Source organism: Lepidochelys kempii, chromosome 1, assembly GCF_965140285.1.
Source record: "Lepidochelys kempii isolate rLepKem1 chromosome 1, rLepKem1.hap1, whole genome shotgun sequence".
NCBI lineage: Eukaryota > Metazoa > Chordata > Testudines > Cheloniidae > Lepidochelys > Lepidochelys kempii.
Window position 1 is genome coordinate 240,963,712 of NC_136380.1, and position 24,255 is coordinate 240,987,966.

General features: G+C 41.1%; 2 protein-coding genes across 8 annotated transcripts in view; one reads left to right on the forward strand and one right to left on the reverse strand.

The window, feature by feature from the left end:
- The window catches only part of BID (BH3 interacting domain death agonist), a 536,402-nt gene that overhangs the window by 84,649 nt on the left and 427,498 nt on the right, over nucleotides 1-24,255 (forward strand). The window lies entirely within an intron of this gene.
- The window catches only part of BCL2L13 (BCL2 like 13), an 80,350-nt gene that overhangs the window by 36,368 nt on the left and 19,727 nt on the right, over nucleotides 1-24,255 (reverse strand). For 5 of the 7 annotated variants that reach the window (XM_073319857.2, XM_073319806.2, XM_073319817.1 and 2 more), the window contains 3 exons: nucleotides 17,357-17,464; nucleotides 8,243-8,399; nucleotides 5,664-5,733 (listed from right to left, as the gene is read on the reverse strand). In XM_073319857.2, the coding sequence (XP_073175958.1) occupies nucleotides 5,664-5,733; nucleotides 8,243-8,399; nucleotides 17,357-17,464 (335 nt within the window). Of the gene's footprint in view, nucleotides 1-2,872; nucleotides 3,940-5,663; nucleotides 5,734-8,242; nucleotides 8,400-17,356; nucleotides 17,465-24,255 lie in introns of those variants that run through there. The other 2 variants (XM_073319847.1, XM_073319867.1) reach the window with 2 other exon arrangements.

A 24,255-nucleotide genomic window follows, 5' to 3' on the forward strand; every position in this document is an offset into this window, starting at 1 on the left:
ATATTAGAAGTATCAGTGTATAACAGAAATGGTTTATCAAAATCATGTTTAATAATATTGTTGAATCCCTTTACAAACCTAAGGTAAAACCTGGTTAGACCAACAGTGGACTGAATATGTTCTTGCAGCATAATTCCTGCATGTTTCATGTGATCTTGCCAAAAGCTATCAAAAATAGCTAATTTATCCACACAAGCTCTGGCAAATGTTTGGAACCCAATTAACATTAAGTCAATGTAGATATTAATGTTCTTCATAGTATAGGAATCTTGGCATTTAGCCATGAAAGCAATATTATAGTGTGCCTCAGTTTCCCTTCTCATACAGCACATTAGGTCTGCAATGTTTTTTCTCCTGTGTACAGTTTTAAGACTAGTTATAGGCACTAACTTTGAAATATCAGTATCACAAGGCCTTTTAACATAAAGTGTGTTCTTATGCATCACTCTTAACATGTTCAAGGGTTTTTTCAAAAGATTAGGCACATTGTACATTTTTACCGGGGTTGACATAAAAATCAAATACAGCAGAAGGCTAAACCTTAACAGTAACACTAAATTTGTTACAAGTCAGTGATTATAAGTATTTTGGTCATACCATGCCTTTTGTCTTACTAAATCTCTTGGCTGGCCAAGTGTATCCTCAGTGCTACCATCTATGGGGCAAATCTTCCCCCTCCCTTGTTAGCCAGGTAGATTGTATCAACCCAGACACTAGCTTTCAAATTTTCATGTGCTACCAATTTCAAGACTGGACACTCATTCTTCCACACAGCAGGACTGGGTCCTCCCCCCCCCCACCTTTTTCCTAGAAGGTTGAAAACAAACTTCTTGCTCACAGGAATTCTTTTGCTGGCTAGAAAAACAACAAGGAGTCTGATGGCATCTTAAAGACTAACAGATTTATTTGGGCATAAGCTTTCGTGGGTAAAACACCACTTCTTCAGATGCACCTGATGCTAGCTAGCTGTATTCACCAACTGCAGACCCTCTGTGCTATAAACATCTACACAGACACTCTCCTGCATGCTTGCTTGTGAATTCACTACCAGCAGCAGCTTAGAGACTGGACTCTGTTTTAAAGAGATACCAAACAAATCCAAAGTGTCTAAGGGTGAGAGTTTGCCTGCTCTCCCATGCATCCTTGTGGGTTCAGTCATAAGGCTGTTCTGCTCTGAAAAAACAGCAACACAATCTTTCCTCAGTACCTGTCATAGACTGCTTACTCAAAGAATTAGCATGGAGACATTTATGTTCCAACAACATAGTCTCTCCCCAACAGGCTGACCAAACACAGCCACTTGGTCATCATAGGGCTGTTTAAATTCCCTGACAATTTTCATTCCATCTGAAACCTTCTTAAAGCTACCCACATTAGGTCTTTCTAACGCAGAGTAAGTGGATCAATTTTCAACAGAAAAATTCTGGCTGCTAGGAACTGAAACTCTCTTGATCAAATCACTTTCACCACACCCCTCATTTACAGCAAACTGCTTGGAAAAACTACCACGAAGATTTTTCCTCTTCAGGAATCTTTTAAAGCAACAATTCATCTTTCACAGAAATTCTGCCCTTACCCTCTTCACCTAGGACTTGTTCTAAAGGAACGTTTTCCTGAGCAACAACAGACTCTTTCTGGGTTTCACTTAAATCCAGAATCACCTCTGGCCCATCAGGAGGATTTTTACACAACCCCCTTTTAGGTAAGCTGATAGACTTACTAGATAAAAGGTTAGAGGCACTCTCTTTCCCTTTGCCACATACAAGCTTAGGAATTGTTTCCTCCTTGTTACAAGTTTCCACACGGTTAGTGGGTAACAGTCAAACACCTTCATGCTCTCCTTGTGCCCTGGCTATGATATCAACCTGGCTAAACAGACAGTTGTCATACCTTTACCCAGTAACACACTATCAAGAGGCAAAATAGAAGCACCAGAATTGTCTGGGATCTAGTTATGTCACCAACTGGATGCGACCTAGTTATAATGTCATTCTGCCTAGCAGACACAAACTTAGTTAAATGCATATCCAGCTCTGGAACAACTGGTACATTTTCAAGTAGCATAAACTGAGAAGCACTTTGTCTGCTTCACAAAAAACTAGCGAAACTTTTCCTCAGCAGGCATGCTGCTATTCAAAACAATTGGAGTCATTCTTTCCTTTGTCCCAGCACTCCTGGCTGATTTCAGACATATACTTAGGGCTAGTCTACACCAGCAATGCTAAAGCTCTCCCAGCGCTCTTTAAAAAAAATAAAATAAAAAAAAATAAAAAAACCCAAAACACAATACCACCACACACCACACCTCAATGAGGAGCGTAGCTCCCAGCGCTGGGGCACTGTTTACACTGGCACTTTACAGCGTTGTAACTTGCTGCGCTCAGGGGAGTGTTTGCTCACACCCCTGAGCAAGAAAATTGCAGTGCTGTTAATTGCCAGTGTAGACAAACCCCTTAGAAAGTGAGACAGCTTCTCTAACACGCAAGTTGCCACTCCCAACAGATAAACTGCTGTTCTCCACATTATACTGAGCTACTTTAAACAAATCATTTCTACCTTTTTTAGACTCACTTTCACAAACTTTACTTGCCAACAATCCATCACCTATAAAAAATTTACCTTTCTTCCTCAATTAGGGCTTCAACCTGACCATCAACTTTAAGTTGTTCTAGAGAAACCTTTTCTCCATAAACAAGCTTTCTCTGTGCTTCATCTAATTCCAGATTTACTTCTGAGATATCAGACAGACATTCAGAAATTTCATTCACAGACAAACAGCTATTTTTCACCTTCCCCAGGTTTGAGTCACCCTCTCCCTGGCCATAGCAAAACCAGTTAAACACAGACAACTGCTCAGAGTAATACAACATACCAACATTGTTATGAACTGGACCTGCTGTTCTTCCATTACTTTTTTGATTTGGAGCTCAAGTCTGTCAGTTTCTTGCTGCATCTGGCAAACACTCTCCTCAGCAGCCAGCCATTCCATATGTCTTGCATGGGCTTCTCTCTTTCTTTGAGCAGCTTCTTTTTCCATTTTAGCGATCCTTTCTCTAGCATCTCTTTCCAGCTGGGCCAAGGCTTCCTTCTCCTGCCTTCTAAGTGCTGCCAGTCTTTGTTCATGTTCAAGACACAGGCTCTCTCTCAGGGCTTGAAATTTGATTGCTTCTGCTGATGCCTTCTGGCTCATGGTCACTGATCTTTAACCTTTAAAACTCTCAATATCAAATTTTGAATAGCGTGGGGTTCTGATCCAAAGCTTAATTGACTGGGTTCTGTGGATCCTAGCCAGACTATGCCACTGTAACCGTGCCTCAGTGGGTCACAACTGAGGATGCCAAATTCAGGATTACTTGTGGCACCCTAGAGACTAACCAATTTAAGGTGCCAAAAGTACTCCTTTTCTTTTTGCGAATACAGACTAACATGGCTGCTACTCTGAAACCAAAAATTCAGGATTGTGATCCAATAAGCTACCTAGCTAACAGGATTCTAACACCTACGGTAGCTGCAATGTTGCGCTCCTAGTTCATTGATAGTTTCTGATGCCAAAAACTACTGATCAGTTAGCCATTGGATGAGAGACATCACCCAGAATGTCAAAAGAGAAACCTCAACTCATGATAACTGATTCTGCAGCTGATTTAAGACCCTGCATTTGAGAAAATTATATTTAGTGCAGCTCTTGGGGTTTACACCTTAGTCTTCTGCTTTTTCCAGTTAGCATAGAGAAAAATATAGTGCCTAACTATCGTCTCATCAAAGTAGATGTCTGAGCGAGAGAGGTACAACTATTTTAAAAAAATGAGAAACACTAACATTTATCTAAGGGTGGCTACTGTTACTGATGGAGCCTTGTTACTGGTCAGAGTCACATGACCATATGAGCTAAAAAGCTTTAGAGGACAGCACAAGAGGCAGAACACATATGGCAAGATGACTTACAGGGTATAAAATATGCAGACTTGAATATTTTTTAAGGCCCCAGGAAAATCTATTGTCCTTTCAGATGAAAATGGATCTCCATCAGGAAACTTATGCCTTAAGTACAAGCATTACAGTCAAAGGTATTACTTCTCCACATGTAGGGTTGATCCGTTTTCAGCATAAAATCTCAATTTCCATATAAATGATAAAAGTAGAAGATAGCTGTAATACACAAGTACCAGATAGTTAATTTGTTTTTTTAACTAGTGTTATGTCTTCTAATGACATATTAGACAGAAAATATATTAATGCAATGCTAATGTTCAGATTTTAAATTGAAGAAGTCAGGAAATTCAGAGTTGAACTTTGTGGGAACTTCAATTCGGGATCCCTGGGCTTATGTTTTTTCATTTTGTATTACAATCCCATCAGATCTCAAATTAGGCAGGGTCAAGCGAAATTAGCACTATTAAAAGTATCTCAATGCAGCTATCACTTACATCAGTAGGAAGCAGTTTTGGCATTCAACACATAGCACTCTTTGCTGGGTCAATGCTGAACCAATGCTCCAGCTAACATCAGGCTGGACCTATGCTCTCTTCCGAATGAGAAAAAAGGACCTGGCAACTTGTGGCCATTAAAAATCTCAGCTTTTGTGTGCATACACAGAAGGGTAAAAATAGAGTGTTAGCCTCAGTGTAATGGCCATATTCTCACTAAGGTAATTATATTAGGCTACCCAAATTCCATACTAAGTTTCAACAAGAAAAGAATAACTTTTTGTCTTGCTCTGCTGCATAGTGTAGCTGTGTACTGTTAATAAATCACTGCATTTCATCCCAGAGGTGGCTGCGTTTGTCTTCTAGATGAATTCCATTTATAGATTTGCATTTCATTTTGCAGTCTTGGGATCCACTGAGAAACATCTCTCAAGGTAGATGGATCATACAATGTAGTGCAAATTGGAATGCAGAGGCCTCAGATTATAGAAAAGACGCAGTTCTGCTGTATCAGCAAAATCGCCTACCACATATTGCGTGATGACATAATAAAAAACCCTCTTGCAGCTCATACACCTATGATAGTGATGCTGAGGCTGCTACAGGAAGCTTAACTCAATTTTCTGAGTCATTAAAACCTCAAAATCTTGGAGCATGTTGTTATCTTTACTTTTCTCAGAACTAGATTAACAAGTGAAAAGAATTTAAAAAGTCAACAAAACAACTGAGAAGCGATTGCAGAGAAGAATAATGGAAACACTTCTCAATATTCACTACAGAACTGCTACAACAGCAAATGCTTCTAGGGAATTTTAAATTTTTAATAATTGGCATCCAGGCATCAATGTTAAGCGACAGCAGCTCTATCTCTGTCTTACTACTTACCCAACACCAACATAAGAAGATTAGATTAACAAATAGCAAATGCATTAAAGTGCAGTCCAGCAAAAAAAATACAAAATTGCACATCACAGAATCACAAAACTGGAAGGGACCTCGAGAGGTTATCTAGTCCAGACCCCAGCACTCGTGGTGGGACTAATTAACATATCTACACACACCTTTTTGAGGGGAGAAGATATTGGACTATAACCCATTTATTTCTGGTTCCGAGATGCTTCTAAATATTTGAAGTCCATAGGTCTGTATATCCTGCTATGGGAGCATTATAGGGCAAATCCTCTCCATTAACTTCAAAGTGTTAAGAACTCAAAGGTAAGATAATTCGTTTATTACCTTGCTCCATCCACTGGCATGAGCGTCTGTCTCCAGAGTGCGTTCTCGGTATTCCTGATACGTCACTGGCCTGCAGGAATTAAACCAACACAAAAGGTTATAAAGGGAAAAAACAAAGATTAAAATTCTTTCAGTTCCCAGGTAACTAAAGGTTCGCATATCCACTGCATGCAATTACAAAGCATGTCAAAATGAAGCTTAAAATTAAAGTGCCGCTTAAAAATTAACCAGACAGCATTGGTATCTTAGTGCTATAATCCAGAGTTATTCCTTCAGTAAAACAAAGCAAATTCATTTTTAGGGAATTAGGTAAAGAAAAACTGATCATCCTGCAAAGGGGGAACTATCCTCTGGCATTAATGGTCCATAAGCTCTCCATTTCCTGCTTACCAGTTACCAATGGGAGTGGGGAAATTAATGGAAGATGAAAGAACTCCCTGTCTGTATGAGGCCATCTGAAAGATATAGTGTGTATTTCTAAAGGAGCACATAGATGGTTAGCAAGATCTGACAGTTTGTAGAGCACTGCAACAAAGACAATTTTGTGCTAAGGGTTTAAGTACAACTAAGATGGTCTCTGAGCATATATCATATGCTAGGCAAATGAAAGATCTACAGAACTACTTTTACTGTGCACAGGTAACTCACATGGGTCACCCAAACACCAGTTAGCCTGCAGAGATCTTAGCATAGAATTCTCATTAGCACTATGTACTGCATCAAGAAAAAAATAATGGGGAACCAAATCAGTGCTTAGTACTCATTCTTTCTCTAAAAAGTTAGAGAAATGTCACCATTAGCTGATGTGACAGTCTATTGGTGGCACTATGCACTTCCATACACAAGACAACTTCATTTCTTGGCCCAATAAAAACTGAACATAAGGGAAGATGTTGCATTTATTAGCTTCTGAAGATGGAAGACATAGTGGCTAGACCACATGTTTCAGCTGGGCAGATCAAAGAACAGAGCTGATTGGCTCCACAACCAGTCTTAGTCAGATGCTCTAGATGTAACGAGACCTTTTCTGTGGAACTGAGGGTAGCATCTTTTGGATTCAGTCTGGTGCGATCTTAGCTGGTCTATGTACAAGTGCAAAGGGACCCAATTTGCATACCCAAGAAACTGTGACAATCCACTCTCCATTAACACCAATTTCATTTATTAAGTCAGCAACTGGACCACTTGATTCATTGCAAGAAGGTAGTCTAGTCAAGGAACTACTTACACATCTCATTATCTCTCAAAAGCCTACATGAAGGTCACTCCCCTCATAAGGGTCTATAGATCCCTCCCCAGTGCCCATACAAGGTACTCTAGGCCCACAATATCAGAAGTAAAGAAACTTGGTAACTGATACTCTGGGCTTTTAGTACCTCGTCATTTAAAAATATCAGGAACAGCTACGCAAGAAGAGTTCTGGAAGAGTAATGCTCAAAGAACAGGCAGAGGACACCTGAAAATCTCAATTTCCTCCTATCCCCATTACTGTATACATCTACAAAATCAGAAACAGTGTAGCCCAAGCTTTTCCAGTGCTGTCTTCACAGCCATATTTATATAGATAATCTCCCAAACTGGTTCATCAGAGCCCAAGATTTCTATCCACAATTTTTGGACATCAGATACATTGTCATCCAGTGCAACCAGAATAAGAGGAAGTCAGTTTGGCTCCCCTAAACCCAGATTTGCTCATTCATACTAAAAAAAAAAAAAAATGGCAACCAAAGCAACTCTATCTCACACTAGAACTTTAGCCAAGTCACTGGGACATCAGTTACATGCCCTGTTGGAATTTAAACATTGATTCCTAAGATGAAAGGCCAGTTCTTTATTCACTCCAGATAGCCCAACTACCCACTCTCTCTTGAAAGGATGCAGTCAATCAACAAGTAAAATAACCCCTTTTCTGTCTCATGTGGGCTCCTTGAGGATCCACCCCACTACACAAAATTTTTTAATTTTTAAATAACAAAAAAAACTGACTTACATTTAAACACGTTTCTGCGCTACCTGAATGTAACTTCTCTATTATTTCCTACTTGTCCCTCATTTTAAAGGCCAGGAGCGTGACAAGCTGAAAGGTACGTTCCTACAATGAAAATGTGGAAGTAGTTCCATTGGCAGATGTGCAACCAAGACAAGTTTAGCAACATCTGGGTACCTAAAATACAGAGATATCAACAACATTAGCCCCATGGTATTGCAGTTATAGCATCCAGAACCTAACATTAAGACTGAGTATTGAGTGGAGATGCTAATCTGGTTTCAGTCCAGTTTCTAGGAAATTTATGATTTGCTAGATATCAACCAGTAGTTTACAGTATGTCAAGTCAATTTTGGAGGCTCAATGCTCAGAAGTTAAAAGGGTTTGAAAATTGCCTTAAAGTTCAACACAGCAAAGGGAATGTTTGTGCTAGATAGATAGATACAGATAGAAATGAAGAGGGCAGGCAAAGGAAGATTGGAAGAGAAACAATACCAAAACAAAGTGCAGTCACATAACCAGCATAATAGCAACTGTAAGAATTTAAAGGGAAAAAGTACCTTCCCACTGAGCAAAGCAAATGACAACTTACTTGCTAAGCAAGATCTGTAGGGCTTTGTGAAGAGGTTCTTTCAGTTCCTGGGACACTTTCTCTCCAAGATGAGCTAAGCAATCTTCTATTGAACTCTCTGGATTGGCAGGACTGAATACTGGAGAAGTGTGGCAGTCAAACCCTGTGCTGGTAAAGGCTGAGGATAAAGCAAAAAAAAAAAAAAAAAAAACCCCAAAACACTAAATACAATTAGCCACAAAACTGTTCAGACACTAGTCAAAGTTTATTTCACACAGTAAAATGCTTGGCTTCAGAGTAAGTGCACGCTTGTATAACAATTTCAGGAAGACACACCAGGGGCAAATTCAGCCTGAAATAATTAAATACATGGAAGTCTCTGGGCCAAAGCATCCCCTCTAATTTCTTACTTAGACCTTTGTGTTAGCAGGAAGATCCATTCATATATGTGAATTGTAAGCTATACATATTTTGCACAATCACTGAAAACGACCTTTAAGTTACACTTTTTCACAGTTATACCCACTGTGAAAGTTACATCATCATTTACATCACTGCTGAATCTGGCCACAGATGTGGCTAGTTCTGCAACAATGCCTGAGTGCAATTCTTAAAATAATATTCTGTTTGACTAAAATCTTTTCCATCTCTTAATTTCTAATGGGTCATCTAATCCACCCCTGCACATGGAGTACTGTTCCCTACAATAAGTTACCCAGTGACTGGAATTTTAATACCATGATCAATGATAATCATAGACATCACAAATACTGTGTACACACCAGGTGTCCAAGCTGACCTTCACTAAGATTATGGTTTGATGTTATATACTCATAAAGCTAAAAACACATCAGCTAACAGTCAATAGCATTATTAAACCAATATAACAGGGCATTTTAGTGTTCATTAAGTATTGGAATCTACCGTGACACTGAATTTAAAATTGTAAACACAAAAAAGTCAGGAAACACAAAAGACAAGGTTCTCACAGCAACCTTAACTTACTCATCTGGCACATGCTGTACACAAATCTCTCTAAAATATTCACATACCACTGCAAAGATAGCTGCAATGATTTATCCAGGAGCAAAACTGGGTCCTTTTTACATAATCTGGGCAAGTTAAGATGTTGTCAAGCCTGGCCTTAAAAACCTCAGAGGATGGAGATTCCACCACCTCCCTAGGTAACGCATGCCAGTGCTTCACCACCCTTCTAGTGAAACAGTGTTTTCTAATATCAAACCTAGACCTCCCCCACTGCAACTTGAGATCATTGCTCCTTGTTCTGTCATCTGCCACCACTGAGAACAGCCTAGCTCCATCCTCTTTGGAACTCCCCTTCAGGTAGTTTAAGGCTGCTATCAAATCCCCCCTCACTCTTCTTTTCTGCAGACTAAACAAGCCCAGTTCCCTCAGCCTCTCCTCATAAATCATGTGCTCTAGCCCCCTGATCATTTTCGTTGACTTCCACTGGACTCTCTCCAATTTGTCCACATCCTTTCTGTAGTGGGGGGCCCAAAACTGGATGCAATACTCCAGATGTGGCCTCACCAGTGCCAAATAGAGGGGAATAATCACTTCCCTCGATCTGCTGGCTATGGTCCTACTAATGCAGCCCAATATGCAGTTAGCCTTCTTGGCAACAAGGGCACACTGCTGACTCATATCCAGCTTCTCATTCACTGTAATCCACAGGTCCTTTTCTGCAGAACTGCTGCTTAGCCAGTCAGTCCCCAGCCTGTAGCAGTGCATAGGATTCTTACGTTTTAAGTGCGGGACTGTGCACTTGTCCTTGTTGAACCTCACCAGATTTCTTTTGGCCCAGTCCTCCAATTTGTCTAGGTCGCTATGGATCCTATCCCTACCCTCCAGCGTATCTACCTCTCCCCCTAGTTTAGTGTCATCTGCAAACTTGCTGAGGGTACAATCCATCCCATTATCAGGATCATTAATAAAGATGTTAAACAAAAACGGCCCCAGGACCAACCCATAGGGTACTCTTCTTGATACCAGCTGCCAACTAGACTTCGAGCCATTGATCACTACCTGTTGAGCCCGACAATCTAGCCAGCTTTCCATCCACCTTATAGTCCATTCATCCAATCCATACTACTTTAACTTGCTGGTACGAATATTGTGGTATCAAAACCTTTGCTAAAGTCAAGATATATCATGTCCACTGCTTTCCCCATATCCACAGAGCCAATTATCTCACCATAGAAGGAGGTTCCCAAGAAGCATCTCAAGGTGGAGGAGAATACTGAGGAGGCAAATCTAGAGAGTTCACTCTGGACACAGGTAGGAGGGCATATCTGGTGAACGTGTAAACAGAATCAAGTTGTACCCCTGCAGATATCTGCTATGGGGAGATCCTTCAGGGGGGCTATAAAAGTGGTCTGTCACTCTATGAGGATGTAACCCCACCACTTCACCGTGGGTCAAGATACAACCCAAAACCTACTTTAACAGCCTTTAAGTGGATATTGGCTGTCCCTTATGCCTTTTGGAAAAATATACAGTGTGGGATAGGCCCTAAAGATCTTAGTCCTATCAAGGTAGAAGGTGAGGGCCCTCCTAATGTCTATTGTATAAACACTAGCCTCCTTTGTCGAGGCACAGAAAATTGAAAAACGAATCTCTTGGATGACATGAAATTCCAATGAGGTTTTAGGCAGGAAATGAGATGAAGGTACAGCATGACCCCGTCACAGTAGAAGGCAGCATACGATGGGTCTGCCACGAATGCCTTGAGTTCTCCCATTCTTCTTGCTAAGGTAATGGCAACTAGTTATGAAGTACGGAGAGAGAGGTGAGGTAGACATCAGGTCAAACAGGGGGAGGGGGTATTCCTCAAGGCACTGAGGACCAGATTAAAGGTCCCATGGACAAGAGATGCTCCTGACAGGGGAAATAAACTGTATAAACCCTTCAGGCATACTCAAACTGAGCTCACTGACACAACTTGGCCTTAAAGACACAACAGGTAACATAGGGTCCTTGGGAGTGGAGCTTCTGAGGCTTGTAAAGAGCAGTGAAAACACCAGGAATGGAAGTGTTTCCACTTTTGCTGGAAAGTCTTACAAGCAGTAAGTTCTTTTATCTAGCAGGAAAACGCCTGAAAATTGGCTGAGCAATTTAATTCTATGCCTGAGAACCCCATCTAGGAGCCAAGACTTCAGGTTCAGAGACTAAAGGTTGGGATGAGTTAGAGAGCTGGAGCTCTCTGATAGGAGATCCTCCCTGAGAGGAAGGCAGAGAAACATTGCCACAGAGAGATGAAGTAGATCCGAGTACTACTGAGAAGCTAGTCTCGGCCATGAGGGTCTGGATCACCTTCTAGGGGGCTCCGCAGAGATAGCGTAGAGATAGCATAGATCTAATGTTGTCCTAGTGTCTTTAAAGGAGTGGAGCAAGGAGTCTTTGTGGCCACTGAAGAGCTTGGGCTCTTCAAATGGGAGGTCATCCATAGTATTTTGCACCTCCCTCAGGAGACCAGGACACTTGCTACATAACTACTGTGAAACAGGGTCAGCAACCGGATGGGAGAAATACACCATTATCTTGGTCAGAATGTAATTTTTTGCCTGCCTGTTTTCAAGTAGACAGAATACATGCCTGCTACAGAATACATGCTGGTTATAACAGGACCTCATCGATGGGTATAGTGGTCTTACTCTGGTGCGTGATACGTAAAATGTCCACTAGGGAACACAGACTCCTGGACCTCCTCCAAAGGCATCTGAAGGGATTTACATGGACATTTCATTAAGTCCTGGAAGGCCCTAATGTCATCTGCACAGGAGGGCGGTGGTGGTATTACCACATCACCACAGGATGACGCTGACTTAGCTAAAAGGGTCAACCGTTCTTCAGTCAATGGGTCTCTCTCCTCTTAGGTCTTTGGGTCTCCTCGGATACCATGGGAACAAGCAGTACTGGGAAGCAATCTTGTGGCTGTTGCAGTACTAGCAGGCGTTCTTGTTGGTGTTTCTTTCAGGCTTGTACGCTATAAAACTGATCACCATAATGCATTCAGGAGTTCCAATAGGCCCACTGCAGAACTGGATAGGAGAAGGGTCACTGAGGCGTCTGCTGGAAAGGCCTCCTCAGGGTATGTCTCCAGAGAAGAAGGGTGTTACAGTGCTAAAATAGAGCCCTGTATGGAAACCTCCAAGTGTCATCCCCCAAGTAGAATGGGGAAGCTTTGGGCATTAGTACTGGTACCAGAGGCAGTGGATCAGATCCTGTTCTTGTGCATAAAGGTTCAGTCACCAACATGGGCAGCAGGTTTGTATAATTTTTGGTGGTGCCCATTACAGGTCCAAGTCCTGCACCCCCAACACACACCTGCCTTGTAAGCCGATACATATATTTTTAAAAATAATGTAAAAATGGATTGGAAACAGTAAGCATTTAACAGTTTTCCTGTATTTCACAATATCACTATTGTAAGAAAAATTTATTTAACTAAGAATATCAACTTTATTAATACTCTTTTGAATACACAAACAACCAGGCACTCTTGGATCAATAACTCTCAAACAAATACTTCCTAAAATTAAAACAAATGTAGCCCCTTCTTTTGCTGTTCTTTAAGAGGCAGCAAACACTCTTCATCGCTGTTCGGTTCTTGAAATGAAGTCATCCAGGAGACTTGCAACGTCTAATTCAGAGGTAGAATTCTTATGCATGTGCAGAAATGCCAAGTGATTTAGATGTTCTTGGCCCATTGTCATTCACAAATATTTTTTCAGTCTGTGCAGGCAACTGAATGATCGTTCAACAGTGAAGGTTGTAGTCAGAATTGTGTAGAATAATTTCAGGAGAATTGTAACTTCTGACATGTCACTCAAGTCTTCATTTTGTTTCAGAAATTGCTTCACTTCGCTCACCGAATTAAGCTGGCAATTTCTCAATCTGGAAATACCACTCAACATTTCTAAATGAAGAGATGGCCGCTTCATGTTAATGTCACCATGGAAAGCTTCACTTATTGGGACAATGTCTTGTTTCGAGCCATTTGCTGCATCAGTTATAGGCTTCTCCAATTTTACTGCGAAAGTAAAGCTTTCTGTTGAAAACCTCTGTTCAATGGCAAACTTTGCAAGCATCAATGATACCAACATATATTTGAAGAAAATACTCTTTGGGGTCACTGAAGGTGTAAGGAAGGCTTCCATGGTGAGCCATATTGGTGGCTTGCATTTTCTCAGGTGTGTAGGATCATCTAAATAAAGATTTCTTGCCTTCTCTACTGTTGATTCCCAGAAGTGACTGTATGATGAGTCGGTGCGCTTTCCGTCACTTCATCTTGGCCTTGTAGTTGTGGAGCAGTGATTTAATGCTACTGATCCTGAGAGTTCATCTTTTTGGGCACAATGGTCATAAAGAAGGCTCCCCTTCATTCTGAAACTCTCTGAATGCTGCCATACACTTTGATAACTCCCTGAAGGCATTGAGATCTTTCACCATCGAAAACATATCACAACATTCTGGAATATTATGTAGGGTACCCTGCGTGGCAAGGTTAAGGGAATGTGCAGCATAGTGCACAAATTCCGCTCTTGGCTCTCAATCCTTCACTCTGGCTTTGGACACCAGTTAATTTGCCAGATGCATTACTGGCTCCGTCATAACACTGTCCCCAATAATCAGAAAAGTGCTAATCACACCAGAGAAACGTATCTTCCACAATTTTGAAAAGAGAAGCAGCATCCTTCACATCAGTTTGGCAAAACCCAATAAACTCTCCATAAATCTCACAGTCTTCACTAGAAAAGAACATTAAAGAAAAACTGACTTGTTCTTTTCTTGACAAATCGGTAGTCTCATCCATTACAATGGCGTAAAACTTTGAAGCCTTTATCTTTTGCACAATTTGTCTTAGCGCCATCATTTTGAGGATTTCGTTAATAACCTCATGTGACAGCCACTTGTATTTTGTGCGACTAAGCCACTGTCTCAGTTCTTCTGAATCTGTACTGCGTAGCAACAAGAGCTGCATCAAATTTGCATCACTCTCATTATGTCCACATAATGTTATTCCTTCTTGAGCTAGGTACTGCACACTGTTAAAGATTTTGTGCAGTGCATTCCTAGCTGATTGTGATTGTTTTCTGTAACTGGCCGACATTAGCGCAGAAACATTTACCTGCGATTGCAGAGCATCATACTTCATTACCGCTTCTTTGTGACAGAATGATTTTTTGTGTGATGTAAAACCACACAATGTGTCTCCAATCTTGAAATCAGGACGAAATAAACTTTGGTTTGGCCTTAGAAAATATTAAGATCTGCAACAGTTTTTGCAGACTGAGCAAAAAGCTCTAATTCATTATTGAATTCCAACAACGTAAATCTTGATAGCCAAGATTGCTGAAAACTCCTTTTCTTATCTTGTAGATTTGCTGCATCTTTCTTTTGTATAATTTCAGTTTGAAAGCTGGGTGTTGAACTCAGGCCGTCACTTGATGAATTACCCTTTTCTTCTTTTCCTCTGGGTAATTTTATTAAGAATGTATCCATTGTTGATTATTACTGGTCCTACAAATCAAGAATTTGTTGCTGAGATAAAATGAAGCTACAATGCTCCTGCGCCACAAGATTACAAGGGCCAATTAAAAGTGGAAAGTCAGAATCAGCATTCGCCTGCTTCAATACATTATATTTTCTTGTACCTGTATACAACCAATTATATACTTTAAAGAGTGTAAAATAATCAAGTATTGTGCTAAACACAATCATACCCCAAACTGACCACCAAATTTAAGTTGCGTGTTTTTCCCCTCAGGTGAGGGCTCTGGGGATGTGGGGTTCACGGTGCAGGATGGGGCTCAGGGTTGGGGCTGAGGGTTGGGGTGCAGAAAGGCGGCCCCAGGGTTAGGACCAGAGAGGACCCCCTCAATATTCTCCCCGCCAGCAGCAGCGAGCTCCGGGGGAGGGGCCCCCTTCCTCCTCCCCCCAGCAGCACATTCACCACTGTCACTGCACATGCTCCTAGGGTCCCTATCAGATCCAGGAAGTCCCCTCGCCTCCCCTGTAGTTGGTGCCGGGGGCGCGCTGCCATCACATGTGGCCTCCTCCCCTTCTACTGCCCCTCACCATAGCCTCACTGCGGGTGGGGGGGGATTGGGTTGCCCCTTGCACAGTGTGGGGCAGGAGAGGTGACCGAGTGTCACAACACTCACCCAAGCCCCAGCTGCTCAGCTCAAGGAAGCCCACTCACCTCCCCTGTGGTGGGGGGTGTGCTGCCATCACATGTGGCCTCCTCCCCTGCTGCACCCTGCTGCCCTTCACCATAGCCTCACAGGGATGGGGCTGCCAGAAGTGGTGGCTGCAGGCAGGGGGGCATGGATCACATGGTCGGACACTCACCCAAGCCCCAGCAGCTGCTCAGGTGAGGTCCAGACTGTCTCCCGGAAGCCCCCTCAGCGTCGTCTCCTGGTGGGTGCCGGGGCGGGGAGGGCTGCCAATCATGTGTGAGCCTCCTCCCCCTGCAGGTGCAGCAGTCTCCTAAGCCTGCCGCCGGAGCCACTCTTGTGTTGTAGGCAGCAGCGACTGCCAGCAGCAGCAAGGCAGCGGCAGGGCAGTCACACACTTGAGGCAGGGATGCTCCGGGTCCTGGGGAAGGCACGTGGGGGCGGCAGGTGAGGGACGCTCAGGTGGAGGCACGCGGGGGCAGCAGACAGGGCCCGACTACAAACATTAGTGGAGCCAGGCCCCCCCGGTCCTGAATATTCCTGGAGCTCGGGCATCATGGACCCATACCACTCACTGCCCCTAGTCACCAACTGTAGAAGCAGCACTGGGGGAGAGGCTCTTACAGTACCCCTTAAGACAGGTGACTCCAGTTTCTCCAAGATGAGGAGATCCTCATGGCAAAGGAATCCAGAGGGTGCTGGTAGGCTACGACAGCAAATGGTAGGAGCCCAAGACGATAATGGTGATTGATGTAGGATTGGGGATGCTGCATGCAGTACCAGAAAGGCAGACGAGATGACCTCTCTGTGCTCAGAGAGTTTATATCTCATGGAGGGCAGTCCTGGACAGGGAGCCAGGGGTCGGTCTGGCTGATATCAATGTTTCCAAGAGGATGTCCGTTCCAAAGCCCTTGAGATAGTCTTACAGTCCCTGGTTTTAGATGCACCTCGGTGACTAGAGGCATCAGACAGTACCAAAGCAGGTCTCTCTTGGTACTATGAAACTGAAGACCTCCTATCAAGATGACTTCTTAGGTGTTATCAAGGTTTTGGTACCAGTGTCAGCTGCAGACTCAGTTGTACCCATTATGGGAGGTGAGGTCTCCAGGTAGTTGGCTGTAAGAAGTGACTTTTCCTATTGAATACTCTCAAAAAAGGGGTGAGGGGCTTTTGTCTTTTAGAGGGCTTCATTTCTGAAACCTCCTCTGGAGCTCTGGAAGTCAACTGTGCAGCTTGAGCAATTGAGGCTGATGTATAGTGGGGGAGAAACAGACCCTACCAGAGCTAAGGAATGTTTCAAGAGGAGCTTCAGCCGAGCCTCTCTATCCTTGCAGAACCTGCCCTTAAATCCAGTGCATACTTTACACTTGGATGGGATGCGAGATTCTCCGAGACACCAGAGAGAGCTAGGGAGCCCATCGCTACAGGGAAGAGACCTGTGGTGGGTCTGGCAGGGCTCAGTCTTAGACATAATCTGGGGAAGTGCCATAGGCCACAACAGGTGATACAAGAAATTCAGGGGCAGAAAGAAATGGAGGGGGGGGTGGGAAGAGAGGAGCAAAAATTGTGTTCTAAGAGAACAAGAAAAAATAAAAAATATAAACTAGCTAAGTAAATAAAATAAACAAGAAAATGTGAAAGGCAGGAAGAAGATGCAAACAGCAGACACCACAACTGTTCCGTCTCAAGCTGCAGATGGTTGGGAAAGAACTGGAGCAGCCGCAGGTCCATGTATGTCCTTGCCTGGGAACACAAGGCACTGATTTGCACAGGCACAGATCCTGCTATTTATAATCTCTGGTCAAGAACGTACAGATGCGCACACATGCTACAATGGAGAATGCACATACTTGACGAATTGTAACAGTATAAGGTAAGGTTGCATCAACTGAAACAAACAGGGGGAGAGGGAGAAATCCACCAAACAAGCACAGACCTTCCAAAATTTCTTCATCAAGATGTTTTAGCTCCTCCTCAATTTCTGTCTTAAGCTTCTCTAGAACCTCTTTCTCCAGAGCTTGTGGTATTACAGACTGCTGGGGCCCTGAAACAAACCAGAGAAGTTGGTCAAAAGGTGCACTATCTGCCAGGAGAATTTAATGGTGGCCGATATAAAAATGTAAAAGTGAAAAGAATCTAGAATTTAGTTGCACAAAACAGAGATCAACTTCCCACAGCAACATGAAGTCTGACCTCTTTTTACATATTTTACAATGGAGCTTTATTACATGGATCCATGTATAATCCATGTAACAGTCTATCTTACACACATGCAGAATACTCTATTTGGTTACAATAAGAATATGTAAAAAGTGTTTAACAAATTAATTAGTAAACAACTAAAAGGAAGGCCACAAACAGCAAATAGTGAACACTATTTTAAATCCAAAAATGAACTTAAGAGTAATTTTCAAAACCATCATAATCATAAACCAGAGGACGCAAATAAGCAATATGCAAATAAATACAGTCAGTCAAAACCATATCAAATTACACCAAATCAAAGCAGACAGCATCAGAAGTTACAACATTTATCAAGTCACATCTGTCTCCTCTAAATACAGAGAATAAATATAATTTGATATTATTTTGAACACTAAATTTTGCAGAACTACATACACAAAAAATCCAAGGACGCTATCAACCAACAAAAGGCATCTCATTCTCCAGATACTGAAGAATCCCAAAATCTCTATTAGGCAGCCCTTTCATCTTTTGAGCTTTATGGTCTCCTGTTCATATAGGGTCTACAGGTCACAACAGATCATCTAATGCAAAGCTTCCAAAGTCTTGTTCTAGATATTCTAACAACTAAACCAAATTATTTCAGACATGTCAACAACACTTGTCTTCATTCAGAATGGTATAATATCCCAGGTGTTTGACTTATGATCCGGTAAAATCTAAACAGGTGAAAATACATTGAACATTCAAGGCTTTCAGAAACTGCTAACTGGATTTTAATCTAACTGCCCGGAAAGAGTTCACCTCTGGGCTGAGACAGAGCTCACAAAAATGCTGCTTAAATAGCTGCTCTTTGGGAAAAGGTACAAGCCACAAAGAACAGGTGCTTAGAAAGAACGTGCCACATAGAACTCTCAACACCTAGCCAACCTTTTTTCCTTCCCTTTCCCCCATTCTCAACCCTTTTCTTCTGGCTCCTTCCCAGAAACTTTCAAATAAGCCTTTATATTCCCATGTCCTAACGATCTCTGTTCCATCTAAGTACTGTCATATTTCCCCTGAGCTCACTAAGCCAACGGTCTACTCTTGTTTTCTCTACTTCTTTTCCTCCAGTTCTCTACAATGTACTCCAGTCCGGTCTGCATCCATTAACTCAAAAAACTGCTGACTCAAAAACTGCACAATAAGTAAACTCTTCCAGGCCAACTCTTAATTGTTTATCAGTCCTCATTTGTTCTAATCTCAGTTTCCTTCAACAGCATCAATAACTCTTCTCCACAAACTAGGCTTCTATGATTATGTTCTCCTGGTTCTTATCTCTCCTTACTACCCTCAGCATTCCATTAGATGCTCCACTCTGTCCCTCCAGGTTTCATCTTTTTCCCCTCCATGGTGATTCTATTCATGATCATTGTTTCCCACATTTCAGATATTTTAAAAAGCCTAGTAATATTCATTTGCATTGCTTCCAGTGACTTCTGTATTTGAAAAGTGAGCTGGAAGTGTTTTCCTAAATCAATCCAGCTGAGCCTGGGTAGGAACTTCAGAATTGTTTATATACACGCTATTCTCCAATTGTAGCTACCTGTGTGAAGCGCACTCACGCCAACTGAATGCATGAGTCAGCTGAAACGGTTTACAGTTCCTGATGTGAACAGTTCGAAAATGCAGCAGATGGCCAGTCCCATTTCATTTTTCTCAGCCCCACAATTATGAAATTATCTCCACCTCTCAAACTATTTTACTTAGCTTCCCAAGTTCCTCTCAAACACTCTCCCTCTGAACTATAAATTCAAGAAAAGAGCTCTTCCTTATTTTGGATCATGAACAGCCACACACTAATGCTTTATCAATTCCCTCAATATCTCCTCCTGGAATGGCTGAAGTACCACTTCACGATCAAGACCAACAAGTACATACACATACAGCCTCCTGTTTTAACATATGCCTCACCCTGCCCTGCTTGAAAGGAAGGCAGCAGCCTTTGTAGACAACGACCTGTTCTCATGTGACGAACGTGATGCTGATTGCACATGACAAGTTGTCATACTTGATAACAAGTCATGTGGAAAATGCGAGCAAGAGAAATCCCACTACTGCCAGCGTACAAAAGAATTGTTTTGATAACTGATGCTGCAGTGTCAATGGTTTCCATCTCATCAACACCCTCAACTTTACAGCAGCAGATTCCAAAAGTATAAAAGAATTTAGTGGTTCCAGAGCATTAAAAAAAAAAAAAAAAAACCACCTCTATCCCTCTGGCTCAGTGACTCCACAGGGAGCAAACACTGCAAAGATCAACGGACTCCAGCTCCCTGCAGTTCCATTCTCTTGATCCCCATCAATTTAAAGAAACATGCCCAATTTCAGAGAACAGTTCAGTGCAAAATGAAGGTTCTTAAAAGAGAAGTACTCCTTTAAATAGTTTTCAAAGCTGTTCAAAAGTAACCAGAAGAAAAAGACTGCAGTATCAGCTTCTGGGAAAATGGAAGTATCCTATGATGATCTCAAGTGACACCCCATGGCCAACCTGGAAGTGGCACTGATAGGGGCAAACTTAGCTTTCCAAGGATAAAAGGACAGGTCGCGCAATGCAGGCCCTTTATTGGCAAGTGGATCCTGTAGGGCCCTTCACTTCCCCACAGGCCAAAAGCACAAAGAACACAGTAATTTGTATCACAGCACTCCAGTTTGCATGAGTTAATTATAGGTGTGTGTGATGAATGTGCAAGTTTTTGTTAATAGATTTATGATCCACATGTGTATCTCAGTTTATGTATTATACACAGAGTGTAGAAGAGAAGGAGACATGCCAAGTGTCACATATTCTCTCTGGGATGAGACCAAATACTTTAACAAGCACTGGCTGGAATCACACATCAGAATGGAGAATGGGACAATGGGAGCCCCAGTAACTAACATTATCACTTAATGACGAGAAAGTCAAAGCAGGACAGAGGAGATATCAAAAAATTGGATTTTTTTTATTTAAAATTGGATTTTTTTGATAAAATGCTCTTTGAGGAAAAAAACCTGTTTAATTAAGATACATTATAGCTCAAAGATATCTCATCATGGAATAGGGATTATCAATTCTAATTCTATAGTATGAGACAATATATTCATATAATGTTTAAGAAAAGTTTTGTAAACGAGTTCCAATAATTCATTGATTAGGGACCCAATCTTATGGGGTTCCAGGGGCTTCTGTATAGATTAATCTTTCTATCTACCCAATGGGACTCAGTGCTCAGTCTAGAAGATACCATCAGAGATGCTTAGTTTTGTAGTTCTCGAACTCTGGATTTGTTCCTCCAGAGATAACACACTTGTTAACAGCAAAAATGTTTTAAAATAAATAAATAATATGTAGAGGTAAGAAATAACAGACCTCAACCCTACTGTCCCTCTGAAAATTTGTGTACACAGAGCCAATCCCTTACCTCTCTCTAAAAGTGCAAAGTTTCAAAAAGTTCAATGAATAGAAGATTGTTGGAGGCGGAATAGATCTAGACAAGGAGAAGTAGTCTAGAGATAAATGTGAGAAGTGAGGGACAGGCTGTAGAAACCAAAGTGAAACTGTTTGAGCAGCATATTCCAGAAGTCTTGAGGTCTTTCTGAGTGCAGCCTTCATTGATTTGAGACCTACCATACCATTCTCTCACTAGAAGGGAAAACCTATAATGGCAGCAGGCTGTAAAAGAGACCCAGTTTGGGAATATTTTAATGAAGTTCCTCTACCTGTGGATAAGATAGGCATGTGTGCAGAATGCAAACAGTGCAACAAAGAAATGCTAGGCCTGGTTGCCCAAATGAAACAACATCATGTGAAGTGTTCCTTCTCAGGAGGAAACTGCCTTGAAGATGATGAAAGGAACATGTCTGAACATGCAGGATCTTCAGGTTGGTAAACTTTTTTATTTCATACTTCTTTCTTAAGGACTGCCTGTCTTCCTTCTGGACTATTCTTGAATTCTCATGTTTGAGCAAAAAATATAGTTTTTACTCTACGGTACTGTCATTTTAGATGCAGTTGTGATAAAAAATAAATAGCTGAAACAGGCAGATCCTCCTTTTACAATTTCACCTTTAAAGTAGTACTGTCAGTGAATGCAATGAGTAATACTAAATGAGCAGTATGGTAATAATAATTAAACAACTGCATTGACTTATTTTGTTTAGGAGAATTCATCCTCAACATACAGGATTTTGAAGACTCTCCACCTTCAATATCACCATCATTTTCTATAGTTTCAGAGTTATCTACCAATGATAGTGTTTCAGTCACATCATATGTCACACATAGCCACAGTATATCACCTGTAGCAAAAAGAAAAAAAAATCTCCATCATCCAGAAACCACCATAGATAAGTTTGTGATAAGAACCAGCAGATTACACAAAGAGGTAATTGATGAAAAAATTGCCCTGTTTGTTTATGCAACAAACTCTCCTTTCCGTATGATTGAGAACCCACACTTCATTAACATGGTTCAGTCATTAAGACCAAGATACAGTCCACCCAACAGAGCAGATGTTGCAGGCAAATTGCTGGATAAAGTGTATGAAAGAGAAATTGAGCAGCGTGCAAAAAGGTCTAGAGGGTGAAATTGTTAACCTGAGTCTTGATGGGTGGAGCAATGTCCTCAATGATCCTGTTGTATATGCTTGTGTGACAACAGAAGAAGGGAATGTCTTCCTTACGGAAACAACTGATATATCAGGAAATGCACACACAGCAGAATACTTACAAGAAGTACCAGTAAAAGCTATAACAAACTGTGAAAAAAAATTCAAATGTCTAGCACGCAGCTTGGTCAAAGACAATGCTGCAAATGTATCCAAGATGAGAAGAAATTTAGAAGAGTGTCCCAAACTAACAACATCCAGTTGCAGTGCTCATTTGATTCACCTCTTTGCCAAAGACTTCAGTGTTCCAGAAATAAAGGCTAATGTTGCTGAAATTGCAAAATACTTCCCTAACACCCACTTTGCAGCAGCAGCTGCTCTGAAAAAAGTGGGAGGAACCAAGCTAACTTTCCCACAAGACGTGCAATGGAACTTAGTAGTGGACTGTTTTGAGCACTATATCAAGAACTGGCCTAATCTGACGACAGTTTGTGAACAAAATCATGAAAAAACAGATGGCACTGTCACAGTCAAACTTCTCAACATTGGGCGTAAGAGAAATGTTGAACACATGCTGAGTACCCTGAAGCCTATTTCTGTAGCCTTGAACAAAACGCAGGAAAATAGCTGTTTTATTGCTGACACTGGTGATATTTGGAAGGAACTGAGTGAGATATTAAAAAGAGAAATCAGCAATGACAGAGTTAAATTACAAGCATTAAAAAAACCGAATGGGACAAGCACTATCTCCAGCTCACTTTCTTGCAAATATTCTCAATATTCAGTACCAGGGTCAAACCTTAACTGCTGAAGAAGAGGAGCTGGCTATGACATGGACATCCAGCAATCATCCCTCCATAATGCCAACTATAATAAACTTCAGAGCTAAGGGTGAACCATTCAAGAAATAGATGTTTGCTGATGTTTTAAAGAAAGTCACACCAGTGAACTGGTGGAAGTCACTTAAGCACTTGGATTCAGAGGCTGTTGAAGAGCAGTAGCTTCTTTTGCCAGTGTAGAAAGAATATTTTCTTCCTTTGGACTAATTCATTCCAAATTGAGAAATCTTTTGGGACCTGAAAAAGCAGAAAAGCTTGTTTTTCTTTTTCAGATTATGAACAAACAGGAAAATGAAGGTGACAACGACCAAGTTAGCTGCAAAAGCCAATATTTTAAGTTTCTCATTTTGACCTGGCTGACATAGTCTATTTAATTTTTTTTTTAATTTCAGTTAACTATTTTAGTTAAACAATTTTAACAAAAACAAACCTGATTTTAAAAAACTTGAATGTTTAACTAAATTCAAAAATTCATATGACTGTTTTGTTAAAATATTAGATGTTTGTTGTTGAAGAAAAAAATCCTGAATACATAATAATGTTGTTTTAGTTAAATAAAACAATTTAAATGTCTGCCTGGTGATGTTCTCCTCCTAACAGAGCACAGCAAGAAAATCCTCCAATTATTAATGATTAACCTGTTGAATTGGAGATAGTTCTCCTCCCAATGACTTCATAAATATCTGCTTCAATTACCTTTGGTAAATGAAATAACCAGACAATCATTCATTTTCTGATATAGCTGTAAAACTAATCTGAAAAGTTTTCAAAATAAATCACTTTAAAAATGTACAGTGTGTACCTTCTAAAAAGGAAACCTACATCTATCACTGAGTTGTGAAGAATATGTATTAAGGTTATAACAACCACCAAGAATGCACTTTTATGTAGATATCCATGATTAAATCAAGTCTTCCTGAGTAGTGATTTAAATCAAATTGATTTAAATCAAATCCACCCTGAAACAGGGTGAGCATGTGAACAGAGAGGCCATAGCAAAGACAAAACGATAACATGTACAGACTGTCTTAAGGCTGCTGCTGAGAACTCAGGAGTAGAGCTGAGCAAATTCATTCTTTCAATCTGATTGCAATTCTGAAAAATAAAAATAAATTGTTTTGGGTTGAACCAAAAACATTTTTTTTTCAGTGAACTGAAAAAGTCAAATATCATCAGGAGGAGGA